Below are 20531 nucleotides of genomic sequence, written 5' to 3' on the forward strand. Positions count from 1 at the left end.
CTGCTTGTCCTGTCTTGGGAGGGTGGTCACCACCCCGAGTTTCCTGTCCTTCAGCTCCTGTCCTGCCTTCCTGGACACAGCAACAACGGAGAGGATCAGCTTGGAAGTTCAGGAAAATCCTCCTCAAATCAGGCTGGAACCCAGGCCAGGGGCTGGATTAACCCTGCTCTTTGCACCCCAAAGAAGTGTCAAGTAAATAAGGCTTGGGGCTGAGGGTGTGGTAAAACTCTTTAAAGAAAGAAAAAGTCTAGAAAACCTATTTAAGGAAAATGCACCAAAATATTAGTCACACATCTCTGGGTAGTAAAATTATAGGATGAATGTGTGGGGGTGTTGTTTTCCTTTTCATACATATTTGTGTTTTCAGATTTTCTACAATGTGTGTATTCCTTATACAATCAGAAAAAAAAAATATTGAGGAAGAAGAAAGAAACTTTTCAAGGAGCTTTGGTGCTGATTCCTAATTGGTATAACCCGTTAATTACAAAGCACTCTCTTTATTAAAGCAGTCCCACTGTTCTGCCTGGCAGAACGTTGTTCCGTCTGGCTTGCAGTTTCTATTTGCAAGCATGGGGTTTCTGCCAAGCAGAATTCCTGGGGAAGAGTGATAGCCCCTGACGTGTCCCCATGTCCTCCTGTCTCCCTGAGCCCCAACCCCACTCCCTTTTCCCTATGATCCCCCTCTAAGGGGTCACATTTGAGGGTCCTGCTCCCTGTCACTAGGCACGGTGTCTCCAGGAACAGCTCTTTACCCTGGGGTGTCAATCTCTGGATTCATGAGTTGCCACTGGGTTGTGGCTGGTGGGGCCTGGGGAGCAGTCAGGAACCTGGACTCAGAATCACTAATGGAATCTTCTCTGGAGTTTTTGCAGGAGTTCCCAGAATTGTGCAATATTTTCTTCCTGAAAGGTGACTGTACCTTATAACCTGGGCCTGGGGCTTTCAGTGCCTCAGGAGCTTGCTTTGGGAGTCTTAGACTATATCTCAGTGTTGGGCTATTTCTCATCATCTGTGTTTGTTGCAAATGTCTGTCATTGTACCATTAACCACAATAATGCTCATCACAAACCGAGTGTCCAATGTGTGCCAGGTGCTGAGTTTGGTACTTCGTAATCATTTGGGTACTGGAGGAATGAGAGGAAGCCCCAGTTTCATAGAAAGATAAGCAAAGACAGTTCAAGAGATGGAGTTGCAGAGAAAGAGAATGAAGGAGAAAGAGGGAGCTCAGGAGATAGAGGGCAAAACCTTGCTCCTACCTGTTTAATCAAAGTCTCTCAGCTCCCAGCCCCAGCCTCTTCTTAATTCTGAAAGGGATGCCTCAGCAGCAGCGAGCCTCTACCACCAGAGGCATACAGACAGAAGCCAGGTGACACTTGGCAAGAGGTGAGGTAGAGAGGATTCTGGCATCCGAAGCCACCAAAGGTTGGATCAGATGCCCTTAACAGACCACACTCAACCTCCAGACCATATGTGTGGATGACTCCCGTGATTCAGCTGCTTCTCTCACTGGGTCCCTCATGGGTTCTTTTGTACCCCAATGTCTTCTACCTTCTCTGCCCCATTCCCCCAGCCCATAAGCCTGCCCCTGCTTTGAGCAGTTTCTAGGCTGTGGTGTGCTCAGAGAGGGAGAGAGGTGTGGGCTGGAGTGAGTGATGCCCAGCCCTGGCAGAGGGTGGGGGGTCTGGGGGCCTGGCAGGCACCAACATCTCTGTCCTGTGGACCAGGGAGTTAATGAGGCAGGAAGGCAGAGCAGCTAGCTCAGATTTCCTCGCGGTGGGGTGCTGAAAGAGACTGCACACCTGCACAGAACCCTCTCTTGGCTTTCTCTGGCTGGATCTATCTGCTGGGCAGAGCACAGCTGTGCATGGGCCACCAGGTTTTCCCGGGGTCACAGGGCTCAAGAGTCAGCAAGCAGGACCCAGTAGCCTCAGAGAAGCACAAGGTGGATGAGGACAGCATCAGGAGAGACTCAAGGTAGACTTCAGAGTGAACTTCCAGGCAAGTGGTAAGTTCTTAGGGCATGTCAGATAAAGGGGCTCTGCTCGCAACTCAACTTGAGGCTGATTAAGAAAAGGAGGGTGGGACTGGGCTGATGGGACTCGCTGTGGAATGAGAAGGGGTTAGGGGACAGAATGGAGGCTGGGCAGGGGTGTTGGGAGGAGAGCTTTTTGGAGCTGAGGGTGGGCAGGGGTGGGATGACGACCATCACTTACCAAGCACCTTCCATGTGCCAGGCACCAGTCTGAGCACTTATCACCTCATTTAATCCTCACATCAACCCTGTGAGACTGGGCCTGTCGTCCTCCCCAATTCACAGACGAGGAAAAGGGTGCAGAGAGAGGCTGAGTAACTTGTCCACAGTCACATAGCTGGGAAATGCTGGGGCCGGGTTTTGAAGCCAGGCTTAGTACCCACAAACTTAACCCTTGAGTTATGGAGCTTCTTTTAGGGGGATGTGGAGGATTTGCTGAGCAGGGGCCGGGGTTCTCAAGCCTTTCACCACCCCCTCACCTCCTCTCCAGTAGTATTCCCTGTTGTTGGCAAGTTTGCAGCAGGAAGCAAAAATGAAAAGTCAATGACAAGTGAAATAAGCCAGACACAGAAAGAGAAATACCGCATGTTCTCACTTATTTGTGGGAGCTAAAAATAAATAAATATACATACAAATAAATGGTGGGGGCGGGGGGAAGAAGACTTAGCAATCTCAATTCCTTGAACTTAAGACAAGTGGATAGATATGATGTTGATGGGAAAGGGAGGGAGAAAGGGGGAAAGGAGGAATTGGTAAAGAGACATGAAAGTCAACTACATCGTATATGATGAAGTAAAATTAGAAAAAAAAGAAAAAGAGAAGTCAATGATGAGTTCCAGCAAAGTGGCATTCATGCAGGGCAGTTGGGGTATTTGGGCTGGTCCTCATTTCCTGCTCCCCCTGCAGTCCCTGGAACCAGAGTCTGGGACCCAGGAAGGGTGTTGGCATCACAATTCATAGAGGCCTCCCTCTCTAGTCTGTCCTCGGCTGCCCTTGGGTAAGCTGAGCCTCAAGCACCAAGCAAGTCCCCAGGCAGGGGCTCTGTAGGAGGAGCCCAGGGGACTCTCAGCCTGGCTTTGAGCCAGCCAGAAAATGGTCTCTCCAGCCCCACCCCCGTGTAAGGGAAAAGCAGGGGGAACTCCAGTCAGGCCTCCCCCCAGCCCCAGGCTGTTGTGTGTGCTGATGGATTCCCCAGTACCTGGCATGGAGTAAATGCTCAGGAAGTAGTTGTTAACAGGCAGGCCTCTCCTGCTCTGGGGACCTGGCTTGGTCTGCGGGGTGGCCAATGGTGGTGTCAGCTCTTGGGCTAACTCTAGGATGTCTAGATCCCACTTCCTAGACAGAGTCCTCTCAACAGGGGCTCCCCATGTCCTCAGCATGTGGGATGGGGGGTGACAAAGAAGTTACGAAGGCTGGTGCGGGCTTCACCCTATGCTGGCTGGGACTGGCACAGCCCAGCCCAGAGGGCAGCAATCCTCAGCCTGGTCCTCCCCTTAGAATCACCTGGGATCTTTCAAAAATGCCAAAGCCCAGACCAACTAAATCACGTCTCTGGGGTGGGATGCAGGCTTCAGTATTTTTGGAACGCCTCAGGAGATCCCCAATGTGCACACAAGCTTGGGAACCACTGGTATGGGCCCTTTCATGCCCACTTTCTCATTTGAACCTCAAATTAAATTTGCCCATTTCATAGGGCAGGGTTTTGTTTATATATATACACACAATTGTCCCTTAGTATTTGTGGGGGATTGGTTCCAGGACCTCCCTCCTATACCAAAATCTGCAGATGCTCAAGTCTCTGATATAAAATGGTGTAGTAGGCCGGCCCGGTGGCGCACTGCTACAGTGCGCCGCTTGGGAAGTGCGGCAGTGCTCCCGCTGAGGGTTCGGATCCCACATACGGACCAGCCGCTCACTGGCTGAGCGAGGTGCGGGGGCAACACCGAGGGTTGCAATCCGTTGCCGGTCACGAAAAAAGACAAAAAAGGAAAATAAATAAATAAATAAATAAAATAAAATAAAATGGTGTAGTATTTGCATAGAACTGACATATATCCGCCCATACACTTTAGATCATATCTAGATTACTTGTAATACCTAGTACAATGCAAATTATAAGTAAATAGCTGTTATACTCTATTGTTTAGGGAATAACGACAAGAAAAAAAAAGTCTGTACATGTTCAGTACACATGCAATTATTTTCTCCCCAAATATTTTCTATCAGCAGTTAGTTAAATCCATGGATGTGGAATCCATGGATATGAAGGACCAACTGTATATGTAATATTTGTTTATCAAATCATAAAAGCAATTTGTACTCCCTAAGAAATTTTATTTTATTATTATTATTTTTTAAAGATGACCGGTAAGGGGATCTTAACGCTTGACTTGGTGTTGTCAGCACCACGCTCAGCCAGTGAGCAAACCGGCCATCCCTATATAGGATCCGAACCCGTGGCCTTGGTGATATCAGCATCACACTCTCCCAAGTGAGCCACAGGGCGGCCCTTCCCTAAGAAATTTTAGAAAAAAAGATATTATAAAGAAGAAAAAGGAAATTACCTTAATCTCACCCCTTAGTGCCAGCTACTGTTGACTTCTGTTTTATTTCCTCACTTTCTTACAGTTGAGGAAACTGGAGTAGAGAAACATGAAGTAACTTTCCCAAGGTCACCCAGCTGCTGAGTAGCAGAGTTAGGACTTGTCCGACCGGTTGTTGTGAGGTCTGAAGGGGCCAGCATGTACCAAGCACAGGCACGTGTCTGGGCCCACTGTACACAGGGGTCTGTGACAGCAGGGGCCTCCACAGGAATGGGGGATGTGGCCTTCAGGGCTGCTTTCTATGCTGTCCTTGTGTGTCTGAAACAGGAGAATGGAGCCCAATGCCACGTTCACTACCGGGCTCCCGGTCATGCCTGAGCAGCTCCGACTCATCTTTGCCGGGGTCTGCGGCCTCATCCTGCTGGTGGGGCTGTTAGCCGATGGGCTCATGCTGCTGGTGGTGGGTCTGGGCCCCGGCACCCCCCGGCTGCTCCTCGCCCTGACCAACAGCCTCATGGTGAACATCACACTGTCTGACCTGTTCTTCCTGGCCTGCGTGGTGCCCGTGCCGCTGCTGAGCTTCCTACGGCACGACTGGTGGCTGGGCCCTGTCATCGGCGCCAGCAGCCAGGCCACCAACACAGCCACCATGTTCTGCACCTTCTACAGCATGGTGGCCACGACCCTTCTGCACCATGTTGCCGTGGCCTGGCCTGATGTGGCCCTCCCAGTCAGCCAGGGTGCCCGCCTGCTGCTCTGTGGGGCCATGTGGGTTTGGGGACTCACCGCATCCTGCCCAAATGGCTGTCCCAGCGAGTAGTACTGGAAGAGGAAACCTCAGGAGCCCCTGAGGCCTGGGCCTGCCGCTTGTTCCCGAGCCCTGCTCAGACCTCCTGCTACTTCACCCTGCTGGAGCCCTGGCCCTCCTACCTTTCGTGTTGGAGCTAGGCTGCTCTTTCAGCCACGTGGGCTGGCTCCTGTGGACACAGCCCCGTGGTCCCACGGGGGAGAGCATCCAGGAGCACCGGGAGAACACAGGGCTCATCCTCGTGGTGCTGGTGATTTTCGTGCTGATGTGGGGGCCCCACTCCATGCTGGGCTGCGTAGTGGACATGGGCTGCCTGCCTGCCACACCGGTGGCTTTCGTGGCCTCCAGCCTCTGCACCGTCCTAGCCTACTCCAATTGTGCTGTCAGCCCCCTCCTCTGCTTCTACCTCTCCCGCCCCTTCTGGGCAGGACTTAGGAGGCTTTTCTGCAGGCCGACGATAGCCAGGCATCCCAGGGGTGTGGGAGGGGCTGCTATGGTGATGGAGAGCCCAGCCTGGCCATGACAGGGCCCCAGGAGGCCTATGGGGCCTGGCGCGTATCTGAGAGGATAGGCTGGCCAGGGGGCTGAGATTCAAGGGCAACGGGAGGATCTTAGTGATATTAGAGCCCACCTCCTCCATTTTGCTGTGGGGAGAGTGAGATCCTCAGAAGACGGCAGCCTAGCAGAGGTCATATCACAGCTAAATGGTTCAGCTAGAGCTCACATCTTTAGATAACTAGGTCCATCCTCCCATTCTACTTCGAGGCTCAGATACCTATAGGCTCTACCACTTTCTAGTTGCATGATCTTGAGTAAGGCCCTTAACCTTTCTGTGCCTCAGTTTTCTCAGCTGGAAGATGGGATAATGCAAATACCTTCTTCACAGGGTTGATATGAAGATGAATTCACCTAACATGTGTGAAGTGCTTAGAAGAGTGCCTGGTGCTTGGTAAGTCCATATGAGTGTTGGTCATTACTACTACTATAAGTATTATTATTATTATTTTTAATTAATTCAGGGGCATTTTAAATGAATGGACAAGAAGGGGGTAAAGGGACTTCCAAAGCAGAGAAGTGGGTAGAGAAATGATCTGGGGGCTGACAACCTGGGGTCCTGAAGGCCAGGGGACTGAGTGGGGGGTGGGCCGGGGCAGCTGCAGCCTGGATGGGGGCCCAGAGCTCAGGAGAGCCTTTCAGCTGCCTCTCCCTTCTCTGCCCACCCCCTTCCAGGGCTCCCACACACCCCTTAGCCCAATAAGGGAACAAAAACAAAGTCAACTATGGAGCCATGAGTCTGGACCTGTAAATATCTGAATATTTGGGCCGGCCCGGTGGCGCACTGGAGAGTGCACCGCTTGGGAGCGTGGCGGCACTCCTGCCGAGGGTTTGGATCCCATGTGGAGACCGGTTCCCGCTCACTGGCTGAGCACGGGGCGGGCGCAACACCGAGGGTTGCGATCCCGTTACCGGTCAGTAAAAAAGACAAAAAAGGAAAAAAAAAAAATATCTGAATATCCTCCTTTCTTCTCTGTGGTTTCTCTTCTCCCTGAAGTGGCTGGGGCAGTGGCCTCTTTCAAGGCCCTTTCCTTCTTCCAGAACTCAACTCAGGTCCCCTTCTCTCCCACCCCATCTCCTTGGGGAAGCTCCCACCTCTGTGCCCTCCCTCTGGCCTCCTTGGAGCAGGCCTTGGGCTTCTGTGTTGGCCTGGCAAACAGGGAGATTGTCTACAGAAATTCCTAAGACAGCATGTTTGGCTTGGCGATAGTGTTACCATCTACACACACACACACACACCCCACCTCCCACACACCACCTCCATAGCCAATAAGCTTGGGACACATTGGGTTGTCCCAAGTCAAACTGGTTTCCTTGTTATGGGACTTATCAAAGCCTTGAGTACCCTAAAGGCCTTTAAGACTCTCCGAGAGGGGCCCAGAGCAGGCAGTTTCCAAACTTCCTGCCCAGGAATCAGTTTTCTGTGGCACACACCTTGGGAAGGAACCCAGGAGAGATGCTACTGTGTTGGGAACAACAAAGGTGCTCTTGGCTTCATGTCTCAGCATCAGTGCTGAGCTTTGACTCCGCTGCCAGGCAGGCATCTCCTCCTGACACTTTCCCACGGTGCCCAAGGTGAGACAAAATGGGCCACTGGTTATGGGAACTTCACTCCTCCTGAGCTGTGACCCCACCCATTCCCACTCAAAGCGTATCCGAATGCAAGTCAGAGGGGCATCCAATTATAGGGACAGCCGTGAATCAGCTCTAATTTACTATAAAATCAGAAGAAGTAAACAAATCCCAAACTTGGGTATAATTAGTACTAAATTCCTTGTGACGTGCAGGTTGGGAATGGCTGCCTGGAGGGCTAATGTAAGAACAACCTTGCTTGGAGAAGGGAGAAGTCCCTTTTCCCTGTGGCCTTGGTCCCTGATGGTCACACATGAGGAGGAACGAGGAGGAAAACAGTGTTTCTTGTGCACTTAACGTGCAGCAGGTGTTGGGCACATGTCACACACGTCACGTGCACATACCTACCTGTCACTCTTTGACTGTGTGATAATCCTGCGATGGGGGAGTGATGACCCCATTGCACAGAGGAGTAGTAACTCGTCAAGGGCACATGGCCTGTGAGTCACCCAGGCTGGGCTAGGAACTCGCTTTGATGCCCACAGACCCTGGCCCCTCCTTCTGGCTTGGCATCCCCATGGTTGTAGGATTTCCTTGCTCAGTGCCCCAGAGCAGAGGGTGGAGGTGAATACTTGTTGAGAGATGAGTGAATAAATGATCACATGCAATAAAGTGATCCATTTGCTTTAGAGAAAAATTCGATCGTGTTACCTCTCTCACCTCTTCAATAGCTCCCTGTTTCCTTGTCGTCCCTGACAATGCCGAAGGCCCTATGCATTCTGGCTACTTCACTTCTCCAACCCCGTCTCCTGTGCTTTCCCTTCCTTAACTCAGCTCCGACTACGTCGGGCTCCCTGCTCTCCTTCAAGCATGCCAAGCACGCTCCTGCCCCAGGGCCCTTGCCCTTGCAAGTCCCTCTCCTCAGAGCCCTCTTCCCCCAGATGTCAGCACGGCCCCTGTCTCATCTCCTTGGGGCTCACCTCGACCATCACTCAGTCACTACTGTCACCCTGTATCCTCTTATGCTGTCTTATTTCTCTTTCTAACTCTTGTCACCATTTAAAATTATGTTATTTACCTGCCTGTTCATGTGCTTACTGTGTGTCTCTGTCTTGTTTGTGTGTTTGTTGAAAGCTGCATGTGGACGGAGTTTTGTTCGCAGTTGCATCCCTGGTGCCTGGCACGGAGGCTGGCATGGGGTAATCGCTCAGTAAAACTAAACTGAACTAAAGAATTGAAGGAAGAAGGGAGAGGAGAACCTGGATTCTGTTGAGCAGCAACATCTGTCCTGTTTTTCACAGAAGAAAGGAAAACAAGGGCCTTTAGTAAAAGAACCAAATTTATTTCAGTTTAAGGCAAATTCCACACAGAGACAGTCTCAGAGATGGGCACAGGACCAGAGAGCGCAGAAACACCACCAGCATGCATGACAGGAGGGCAGCAGATGGGGCGGGGCCTGGTCTCCACCAGGCACTGAGATCAGTGGGCCGCGGAGCCCCATGCGGCGGGAGGGACAGCATGCACGACCTGCTCCCCAAGGGGGTAAGGGCTGGGCGGCCCAAGAGTGAGATCCCCTCTCCCACCTTTTCCACAGCAGCGGCAGAAGCTCAGGCTCAGATGCCAGAGCCCAAGGCTGAAGGACAGGGGTGTGTTTGGGGTGGCAGGATGGAACAGGGTGACCCTAGAGCCAAGATGGCCTGGGGTAGAGAGTCACGTTGGTGAGGAGTGGGATGGGGGTGGGTGGGCATGGGATGAATGGACTGTCAGGATGTCAGAGCTGAAGGAAAACCCAGGACACCTGGTCAACCCTCTCACCATACAGAAGTGGAAACTGAGGCCCAGAAGGTAGAAGGGCCTTGCTAGGATTCCCACAGTAGGCTCAAACTCAGGACTCCTGTCTCCTATCCCCGCGGGACAGAAGGGCAAAGAGCAGGAGCAGCGTGGGAGTGTGGGGGCTATGCTGCTCCTTGCCCAGGCTTCCAGGTGGGCAGCAGAGGAGAGGGCACCCAGGACCCTGCACAGGAGGGGACGCCTGGAGCCAGGAGTCAACTGTGGAAGTGCCTGTGGGCCCATACCCAGGAGAGGCCCGTGGACCTGTGTGTCTAGAATCAGCAACATAGTGGGCTTGAGAGGCACCGGAGAGGACTGTGTACTGAAAAGCCTTCCTTCCTGGCCCATCACATGGCCTACGGTTCACCCCTACAGCCCCCCATGGGTCCCCAGGGCTCCCACTGCATACCGTCCCTGGGAGGGGTCACACGTTCACACTTTCCTGCAAATCCATCAGCCTCAGAGGGTTCACTGGAAATAGGGGACAGGATAGGAGTAGACACCACAGGCGGACGGGAGGAAGAAGTGGGACTGGAAGAGGGAGGCCCAGATCAGGCTTCAGGGTGACAGGTGAGCAGATGGGATTGCCCAGGGTGGGCTGGGGGACCCCAGTCATCCCCATTGTTAACACCTCCTGGATAGGCTAGAGCCAGGTATCAGGGGAAGAAGAGAAGAGCTAGGGCCCAGAACCCCAGACCCAAAACCCTTTGTACCCCTCTGTTACCTGTATCCCCAACTCCCTGGGATTGAGTCTTGAGGCCAGGTAATTGGGGAAGAGTCTCCAGATGCCTCGCCCTCTGCCAGCCTCCCAGGCACACAGATGTCCCAAGGGCTGAGCAGAGCCTACTGTAGGGAATCTGGGGACCCTACAGCTCTACTAGCCTTGCCTGGGCCCCGGTCATCGGCTGGCTTCTGGCCAGGCTCAGATATGCGTGTGCAGGGGGGAGGCAGGGGGCGTGTGGGCTGGGGACTGTGGGGGCGACTGTGTGGGTGCCGCAGGTGGGGGATGTGGGCGGATGCCCTGCGCCTTCATATAGGACACCAGCTGGTCGGGGATCTCTGCCAGCACATCGCGGGCCAGGCGGGCCATGCTCAGCACGTGGTTGCCTGTGCGGTCCACGTAGTCCCGGAAGGGCACGAACTGGCAGGCGGGAAGGTAGAGTCAGGCAGTGCCTCCTGCTGGACCCCAGCTCCTGAAATCTCCAGGCCTGGGGACATCTCCCCGCCCCCCTCCCAGCTTCTGCTCACTTCACTCAATCCCCGCCTTGGTGAGTTCCTCGAGGGACTGTGTCCTAGTCACTACTAGGGTACTTTAAAAAGTTCATGGAAAGATTTGTATTATCTTTTACTTCTATTTTTCCATGAACTTTCTCAAGTATCTTTTATTCACTCAACAATTCATTATTGAACACCTGTTCCATGCCAGGATACATCACTGAACAAGATTCCTTAATCCCTGAAGTCCTGGCACTAAGCACAGGCACTTAGTAGGTGCTCAGGAAATGAATCCCCTGACTTTTGAGACACATGCCCTCCCTGGTCTCCTCCCACCTCTCCAGGTAAGCCCACTCTGTCTCTTTGGCCCTCCTTCCCTTTTCTCTCTGGGGCTAATCAGGCCCCTCTGGCTTCCTCCCAGGGCTGCCTCCCACCCCAAGTGCCTCAGGCTCACTCCTCCAGGCCTTTGCTTGAGCCGGTCCCACCTCCCAGACTGCCCTGGCTCTGGTTTTCAGCCCCTTATCTGTGATCTCCACACCTAGGATGCTCTTCCCCAGTTTTTAAACCCAGAGGGTATGGAGAATGTCAGTTTTTTATTCTGCATCTCCTAAGCACTAGGAACTCAGTCTGCAGGAGATTCAGTGAGGATGAGTGTGCTCTTTTGCCTGACTGGATGGGAACTCCCCAAGGACAAAGACCTTTCTGGCTACTACATTCGCGTCCTACAGGGAGATGTTAGGACATTGATTCAATCAACCAGGCAATGCCCGTTCTTGGAGTGGTCTGCGGCAACAGCAAAGAAACGGCCTCCACCTTCAACGGCTTTGCCATCTCACCAGGAAGGCTACCAGGCAGGAGACAACAAAGCGGATGGCCACACAGGCCTGGGGGCTCAGGGGCACTGGCAGATTGTCTGGGTCAGGGCACCAACAATGTTAGGAGTGAGTCTCAGACAGAAGGGAGGGATCCGGCCCAGAGAGAAGTGTGACGCAAGGACTGACTCCTGTTCCTTCTGTGGTGGCCAGGCCACTCTGGGGCTCCCAGTGCCACCCTCCAGGGCCCCTCCCCAAGGAAGACCCCAGAAGGAGGTGTGAGGTCAGCTTGGCTAGAGGGGCTCTTGCATTTCCCATGGAGCAGGCAGACACTGGGCTTCACCTGGACGATGTCCCGCTCTGCCAGCTTCCCCCGGGAAGAGATCCGCACGTCATCACCATCCAGCTCCACCATGGCTGTGTGGGGAAGAGCGGCATCGGGTTGGGGGGACTAATGGTGGGCCTGTCAGGATGGTGGACTTGCCCTCCAATCCCAGGCCGATCCAGGGCAGAGACTGTCAACCCATGCCCACACGTTAGAGATGGGGAAACTAAGGCCAGGAGACAGGAGGGGCCCAACCAGGTGATCCTCTGACTTCTGGCCCAGTGCTCTGCTCCCCCACCCTCTCCAGGCTCCCAGGATTGGAGGAGAAAGGAATGACTTGGGGCCTCCTCCCCATAGCCTTGGGGTGTGGGCGTGGGCACACACCCTGACCCACCCCTCCCTGTGCAAACAAACGCACCCTCACACCTGGCACACTCACCCAGCCAGTCGCACACACCCAGGCGTGAGCTCCCACTGTTTTAAGAAGGGTGGTTCCCAGGGGCCTGGAGCCTCTGGGGAAACACCCAGGGTGGGGGTAGGGAAGGAGAAGAGGCAGGCTGCGGCTGGACTCACCGTCGAACTCCGCCTGGCCCACTCCAATGATGATGATGGACATGGGGAGCTTGGCAGCCTGGAGACCACACAGGGGTGGTGAAGGGTGGACCCAGCAGGGGCCAGTTAAAAGAAAGGGAGGTGGTGGGTAGGGACAGAAAGGGGTGGTAGGGACAGAAGAGAGGCAGGGCACAGGGAAGAAATGGGCGAGGAAGCAATAGAGAGACACAGAGAAACACAGAAAAGGGGTAGGGAGAGGGACAGAGGGCACCAGAAACAAAGGCCAAGGGAAATTGAAAGGGGTCCAGAGAGGAAGAGGGGGTCGAGAGGGAGGGAGGCAGAGGGGAAAACAGTCACAGGTCTGGCTTCTATGAGCCACCCTCGTCCCCTCTTCTGCCACTTGCTGGCCTCCATCATGTGGGACCCCTCTTTTACGGTTCTGAGGAAGGGCCAGCGCAGCTGCGGGTGGGGCCCCTTTTAGGAGACCACAGGGTAGAGGGAGCCACGTTCCCGCCAGGCGGGGCTGGGGGCTGGGGCAGCAGTTCTAGAGAAGGATCAGTGAGGGAGCCACGGGCGCCTAGTGGGGGGAGGTGACCCACCCAGTGTGACCACGAGGTGGGTACAGAGTTCAACAAACCCAAATCCCATTGCCCAGCCCTCCCCAAAAGTCCCACCAGACTCTGCAGCCAGAAGCCAGGGGTGGATGAGGGCAGGGGCCCCAGCAAGGGAGTCGGGAGAAGCCACACTCCGTCACCCCCCAGTGTTTCCCTACAGAGAGGGGGAGGCACGCCCCTCAGTTTCCCCTAAGGGGGAGGAAGAGACTCCTCCTGCCATCCCCTCCACCCTGCCCTCCCCCTTCCCGGCTCACGTTGACAATGGCCTCCTTGGTCTGCGCCATGTCCGAGATGACCCCGTCAGTGATGATGAGCAGCACCGAGTACTGGGAGCCGTCCTGCACGGCCGCCGCATTCCTGGATGGGGCAGGACGGGCTGAGGTCTGTCAGGGAGGGGGGCTGTGGGCAGGTCCCCCCAACAAGGACCCCGAGCATTTGGTGAGCACAGAGCTTCAGGGTCAGGGCTCCTGAAAGGCGAGTCTATGGGATGGCCCCTTCCACCATCCAGAGACAGCAGGCGTGGAAACAAAGGTCCTGTGAGTGGTTGGGAGGGATCGATCGACCCTGGCACTCACCTGGCCACGTGGGTGACCACGGGGGCAAAGTTGGTGGGGCCATAGAGCTGCACTGTGCGCAGGCTGCGGTGGTAGGCCTCCAGGATGCCATCAATGCCGCAGCACGAGGGGTTCTCCTGGTTGCCGTTCTGGGGGCACAGAGGGTGAGAGGGCTGAGCCCAGCAAGGAAGGAGGGTGGCAGGTGGTCTGTGGGAACAGAGCCAGGGTCGAGAAGGCCAGCAGGCCTGGGTGGCGGGGCAGGGGAGGGGACTTGCAGGGCAGCCCATGCTCCGCAAGCAAGCAGGGTCCAAACCTGTTCCATGCCCCATTCCCTGTACCTGCTTAGAATGGCCCCCTGAGAGCCCTGGCTGCTTCCCTCAGGAAACCTTAGGCAAACCCACCACACCCTAAAATGATGGTTGGGTCTGAGTAACTCAAGAAGGTCCTCATGTATCCTGTGCCCAGCATGTCGGTAGCCTGGAAGGGACTTTCACTGACTGAGTGTATCCAGTTCATGGGAGTGAAGGAGGGAGAGGAGGGGTCCTGAGGCATGGTCTCCACAGGGCCCAGGACCCCCAGATAATGCCACGTTCCACATCATCCCAAGGGAACCCACCTCATCCTATCTCAGCACTGACTGGGGACTCTGGAATCACCCACAGCCAACCCACACCTCCTCACCCTCTGTCCTGGGGCCCCGGGGCTAGTGCAGCCATAGCTGCCCTCCACCTCCACCTGCGTCTTGTGATGAACAAACAAGGAGGCCGTGGACAGCTGTGGGCAGCTTCAGACGTGGAAGGGGGGTGTTTGTGAGCAGGGAGGGGAGTGGGTTTCTGGAGGCCTTAATACAAGCCCCTTACACACAATAGGCAGTCTCCCACAGGGAGGTGCAGCTTAAGTCCCTAGGCTTGGAGAATAGGAGATGCACCCGCCCCATCCTAACCCCCAGGCTTGTCACCACACTCCCAGCCTGGTCAGCCCTCAGCCCTCTCTCCCAGGACCTCCTACCAGCGGAAACTCGTGGGACACCCTGCCGTCAGGGGGCAGCTTGGCCCCGAAGCCAAGGGCAGGGAACATCTTGTCGCTGTCGTAGTGCTGGATGATCTCCCCGACGGCCGTCAGCGCCAGTGCATAGGCGTTCAGCTGGTAGGGGCTCATGTAGTGCAGGGACGTGGACTGTGAGGGGTTCCCTGCAACACAGGACGTGGGAACACTTGCAGCCTCCAAGCCTCCCCAGGTTCAGAACGTAGAAGGGGGTATCCAAGGTCACCCCTAACTTCCGTTTATTTATCCTGACTCCTCTCTTTCTCTCTTACCCCACATTCAATCTTTGAGCAAATTATGGTTGCTGAACCTTCAAAACAGATCCAGAATCCCACCCCCTACCCTGCTCCTTCAGGACACCCCCATCCTCTTGTAATAGGATCTCAGCAGCCTCCTAACCCTCTCTTTCTCTCTTACCCCACATTCAATCTTTGAGCAAATTATGGTTGCTGAACCTTCAAAACAGATCCAGAATCCCACCCTCTACCCTGCTCCTTCAGGACACCCCCATCCTCTTGTAATAGGATCTCAGCAGCCTCCTAACCCTGCTTCCTTCCGCCCTTGCGCCTACAGTCCATACTCAGTGCACTGGCAGGAGCCCGCCCGTCCAACCTCCGTCACATGGATCATGCCTCTCCTCTGCTCGGAATGCTCCAGTGTTCCCATCTCACCCAGAATACAAGATCCCACAAGGCCCCATATGATCTGGCCTGCAGCTGCCTCTCTCCTCGTCTCCCACCATCCTCCTGTCACTCACTCAGTCCCAGCCTCTCGCCATTCCTACCTCAGGCCCCTGGCAATGACTGTTCCCTTTATACTTCTCCCTGGATGTCCACATGGCCCACTCCCTCACCTCACCAGGTCTCTGCTCAAGTGTCACCTTCTCAGTGTGGTCTTCCCTGAGCAGCCTATGGAAAGTTACAGCCTCCCCCAATACTCCCCATCCCTCTTCCTGGTGTGATTTTCCCCAGAACCCTTGTCACTACGAATGCAGTCCATTCTTTGCTGATTTGTTCATTCGTGGGAGGCAGTACAGCACAGACTGCCCAGGTACCAATCCTGTCTCTGCCTCCTGCCAGCTGTGTGACCTTGAATAAGCTCCTTAACCTCTCAGCCTCAGCGTCCTATCTGTAACATGGGGACAATAATAGTTCCCACCTCACAGGACTGCTGTCAGGATTAACCAGTCGTTATTATTGTAACTATCACCAATGTTGTTATCACCGAGGCTCCTCCTAGCTCTGACAGTCCAGCCCTCTGTGATGCTAGAATCTGCAGCCATAAGAGGGTTTTGGATACACCTGAGGAGTGTGAGACTTAACATCTTCTGACCAGCACAGAAATGAGCACTGAGCACCCCTAATAGGGGTCCAGGACCCGGATTAGGTTTTGATGTTTCCAACATTGTAAAATTTGGCATCATGATTGCTCCTGACGACTTGGCCATAGCCTGACACTGGAGAAATTCAGAGAAGGGAAGGACGCCAGGGCAGCCCCAGCAAAGGTAGGGTCTGAGGCTGCTGGGCTGGGTTCCTGCCCTCCCTGAGGACCACAGAACTCAGTCTTGGCTCCAGTTTCCCTCCGACTTGCAGGTGGTAATACACAGAGGAGGTGGGGTTTATCCTGGGAGGAAACGTCTCTTCTCCAGGGCTCTCCATGGGCCCAGAGTATGCACTGTCCCATTCTGCCAGGGAGACTGGGTGCAAGGGGCAAGGCTATGGCTCAGGGTATGTAGCCCCAGGGCCCAGATGTGTTTGTGTTAGTGTCGGTGGTCCAACCTCAGGATACCTCTGCCGCTTGGTCATATCTTTGGTCCCCCAGACCTCGGCATGTCCTCTTTCATGAGGAAGAGGCCAAAGAGTATGAGGGACCTGGCTCCCAGCCAAGGTCAATCGCCACAGCCCTTAAAAGACCCCCTTCCCCCTCCCTGCCCCTCTGCCCAGCCCCTGACTCACCATTGGAGGCAGTGAAATCAATGGCCACTGTGAAGTTGATCTGGGTCCTAGAAGAGGGGGAACGGCAGGGGAGTCACCTGAGAGAGGCACAGTTGTGCGGAGGGTAGACAGTGTGGGGCGGGGAGTGAGAAACCTGGCTGCCACCCAGATACGTGGTCTTGGTGAGGTCACAAATCTTCTGGTTCTGGAAGACTGGGATGGTACTACCGGCCACATCCATCCATCCTCCAAAGGACTGTTGTGAGCATCAGAAGAGTTAGACAGTGTGAAAGCTCTTTGAAGATGATTTTGTTCTGTGTGGGCCCATGGCTATGTTTACTTATTTTCTCCACAAACCTTGGCCCCCGAGCCCACCTGAGTAGGTCAGGTGAGGCTGGGTCTCACCGGATATTTGGCTCAGATTTGGAGTCAGATTAAGGGTTAAAATTTACTTGATAAAAAAGAGAGTCAAACAGACATTGAGTCATTCCTGAGAGAAGAACAAAACACCACCTATGAAGTTGTCTTGCCAAAAAATTGAACCTGAATCTGGCTGAGCCTCCAGAGCTACCTACCAGTTGTTTACAGGAAATACAGGGGACAGAGGGACATATTAAATGACACCACAGGGGATGCAGCCAGCAAGACCCAGCCTGTGGGAAACTCTATAGGAGCACTATCGGAGGAATAGTCCATGAGATATTTTTTTAAAAATCATTTTTGCTCTGATTATTATAAAAAAAGACTGAGAACAACAAATGCTGGTGATGATGTGGAGACAGGGGAACCCTTCTACACTGTCGGTGGGACTGTAAGTTAGTACAGCTATTATGGAAAACAGTATGAAGTTTTCTCAAACAACTACAGGAAGATCTACCATACAATCCAGCAATCCCACTACTGGGTATATACCCAAAGGAACGGAAATCATCATGTTGAAGGGACACCTGCACTCCCATGTTCATCACAGCTCTATTTACAATAGCCAAGACATGGAACCAACCTAAATGTCCATCAATGAACGACTGGATAAGGAAAATGTGGTGTATACACACAGTGGAATACTACTCAGCCATAAAAAAGAATGAAATTCTGCCATTCACAGCAACATAGATGAACTTGGAGAAAATTATGTTAAGTAAAATAAGCTGGGCACAGAAAGAGAAATACCGCATGTCCTCACTCATAAATGAAAGCTAAGAAAGAAAAAAAGAAAAACAAGAAAGACCACAATAAAACGTTAAACTTTCAGAAAGAGAGAACAGACCTATAGTTACTAGAGGTGGGAAAGCGGGAGGAGAAGGAGGATGGGGATTAAGGAGTAATTGGGTAAGGAACACAAAGAATAATTATGATTGGTAATGATGAACATGCTAATAATATTGATTGGATCATCACACACTGTACACAAACACTGATAGTCAACTCTGTAGCCCATAAATATGTATAATCAATTTTGTTTCGATTCAAAAAAAAAAAAAGAAGAGTGGCCCATGGACCAGCAGCATCAGCATCACCCGGGAACTTGCTGGGCATCTCAGGCCCCTCTAGACCTACCGAATCAGTATCTCCTGGGGGGGGTGTGCGTGGGGGTGTGTGCGCGCGTGCGTGTGCACACAGGAAGCTGTTCAGGCAAGGTGTTCGTGTGTTTGGGAGAACCAATACATAAAAAGAGAATTAAGAGATAAGTCCACCAATCAGAATACCTGGACCTTGCCTGCATTTCTGATTCAAACAAACCAATTAAAAAACTTTATAAGCAATTAGGGAAATTGGAACACTGATGGATATTTGGTATTAAGGAACTATTCGTTTCTTAGGCGTGATTACAATATTGTGGTTATGTTTTATGAAGAGAGAGTCCTTATATTTGAGAGATACATCCCCGAGTATGCTCGGATGAAGTATGACGGCTGGGATAGGCTGCAATAACTGGGTAAGGAGGAGAGCACAGGGAAGAAGACTGGCTGGGAGTGGGTGAGGCTGAGGCTGGGTGAAGGGTTCTCGGGGGCTCATTATGCCTTCTGTCCACTTTTGCATGTGTTTGGAATTTCCCATAATAAAAAGTTAGGTTTTGAGGATTCAGATTCAGGGTTGAATCTCTGAGGGCTTGGCTGTTCTAGGTTCTGTGCCAGATGCAGACAGAACAAAGCTGACCAAGACATGAGACTCTGATAAAGCCTAGTCTTGTGGTTCTCACACTGTGCTGAGCACAGAATCACCAGGGGAGCTTATCTAAAAAGAGGATTCCAGGGCTCCACCCCACAGATGCCCATTCAGTTAGTCTGGTTTGGGGCCCCAGACTCTGATTTGTTAAGAAACATCCCCTGCCCTCATCCAGGGCTTCTGAGGAGGGGGCTCTGGGACAACACTTGGGGAAACTCTGCTCTGGTGGTTCTGAGTTCAGGCTGTGGAGGACGTAAGAGGAGGCAGGCCTCACCCCACCTGCATTCAGCAGAAGGTCCCTAGCAGAGACCACAGATACCTCCCCACCTGATCGCAGCTGAGCTGCCACTCATGGGACCCTTGCCCTTCGGGAAAGGCTAAGGACATGGTTGGCAAGAGACCCAAGACAAGGTCTGCTGGCCAGAGACAGTCCTGCCCACATTCTTCTCTTCTGCTGGCTGCGGCAGAGTATCCAGTGGACTCTCTATGGGAGAAGGAGCCACAAGACGGCAAAAGCCTCCGTCTCTGAATGACTGTGCGGATTGTCTCCCCACCCAACCCTCCATCCCATGGACGGAAAATAAACCTTCACTTGTATTAAGCCTTGCGGTTGGAGGGTTATTTGCTATAACAGTTGACCTACCCTCTTCACCTGCTCTTCGTTGTCATCTCTCAGTGTGGAATACAGTGTGTCTTTCTCGGAGGAAAGGAGACATTTGGAGGGTAAAGAGCCCTGCTCCCGAGGCCAACATTGGGAGCGTGGCTCTGGCCTGCAGGACTATAGCTGAGGGACACTGTCCAGCTGGCTCTTCAAATACAGAGTGAGGGGAGAGGCAGGCCTTACTCCTTTAACTAGTCCTGTCTTCTCTGGGTTCTGAAAAACCCTGGGAAGGGAGCACCTGGACAGCAGGTACTTTTTTGTTGGAAAGTTACTCCTGCAGCCTGGTCTCTCCTGCCTAAGGACAGACTGCTGAGCAGCCAGCTCCTCCTCTGACAGCGGGGCGAGGCTGCCCAGACCCCTGGGGAGGTGGCTGGGGGAGGCCCGGGAGGGGAGGATCCCTAGACAAATGCCTCCTTCAGCTTCCTGCCTGGACATGCAGGCTGGCTCTCCCTCCCTGGAGCCAGCTCTCTCACTCAGGTTCTCCAAAGAGTTTAAAGAGAGGTGTGGGAAGGCTGGCTCTGGGGCGCTAACCTGCCCAGTACAGGTGGCGCCAGCTTTGCCAGTAGCCCAGCTGCTGAGGGCTCCTTCTCAGTAAGGCCTCACAACATCCAGCCCTTTAATTCATCAGTCTCCGTCTTCACCACACCCTACCTGGTAGTTGTGAGGCAGGCAGGGCCGGGATTATTAATTACTGTGGCAGGAAAGGCAGCATGTTGTGATAGAAGGTGCCCTGCCATCCCCTGGGCGTGTGGCTGCGGGGCGAGTTAGTAAAATAGAGATAACCGTCTCAACCCTGCCCACTGTGTTCTATAAGTAGGGGGCACTATGCAAATGAGGAGGATAAACAGGGTGAGAATTCTTTGGAAATTACAGGTGCTATGGAATGTAAGGGGTGGTTGCTTAATGAGATAGAGAAGGGAGCAAGGGCAGGGAGTGACTCGGCTCAGAGGAGGGACAGAGGAGCCCCCGGGTGATCGGCGGGAGGTTGTGTGCTCGGTGTGCTCAGTGGGCAGGAGAGCCTGCAACCATGCAGGAGACTATGCAAGTTCAAGGCAGCAGGGAGTGGTGTCATGGGAAAGTGAGTGTGGCTTCCCAGGGCCTTACTTCTCCTCTGCCCTGGAGAACCAGGCAGCCAAGTGCCCGCCTGGCTGGGATGAGCCTTTGGCAGCTGCCCCTGCCTGTCTCCTTTCCAGACAGGTGCAGTCACTCACCTGCCTGCACCTGTGGGCTCTCAGCTGCCCACGCCCTGACCTGGCACCTGTCCTGGCAGGGAGCATGTCAGGCAGGCCCTCACCTTGGAGTCAGGCTCTTTCA

The 20531-nt window shown here is 53.6% G+C and overlaps 2 protein-coding genes across 2 annotated transcripts in view; one reads left to right on the forward strand and one right to left on the reverse strand.

The window, feature by feature from the left end:
* Positions 1–4906: 4906 nt before the first annotated feature.
* LOC103604584 (allatostatin-A receptor-like) lies at positions 4907–5906 on the forward strand. The gene is given in 3 exon segments (XM_008589156.1): positions 4907–5363; positions 5366–5482; positions 5485–5906. Coding segments are annotated over 3 exon segments (996 nt in total).
* Positions 5907–9632: 3726 nt separating this feature from the next.
* The window catches only part of CPNE5 (copine V), a 96026-nt gene continuing 85127 nt past the window's right edge, over positions 9633–20531 (reverse strand). Inside the window, exons 15-21 of the mRNA XM_008589153.1 lie at positions 16412–16458; positions 14421–14602; positions 13434–13561; positions 13113–13215; positions 12266–12323; positions 11711–11784; positions 9633–10481 (exon numbers count right to left, since the gene is read on the reverse strand). Of these exons, the coding sequence (XP_008587375.1) occupies positions 10263–10481; positions 11711–11784; positions 12266–12323; positions 13113–13215; positions 13434–13561; positions 14421–14602; positions 16412–16458 (811 nt within the window). The 3' untranslated portion in view covers positions 9633–10262. The remainder of the gene's footprint in view (positions 10482–11710; positions 11785–12265; positions 12324–13112; positions 13216–13433; positions 13562–14420; positions 14603–16411; positions 16459–20531) is intronic.

This window comes from Galeopterus variegatus, unplaced genomic scaffold, assembly GCF_000696425.1.
Source record: "Galeopterus variegatus unplaced genomic scaffold, G_variegatus-3.0.2 Scaffold5256, whole genome shotgun sequence".
Lineage (NCBI taxonomy): Eukaryota > Metazoa > Chordata > Mammalia > Dermoptera > Cynocephalidae > Galeopterus > Galeopterus variegatus.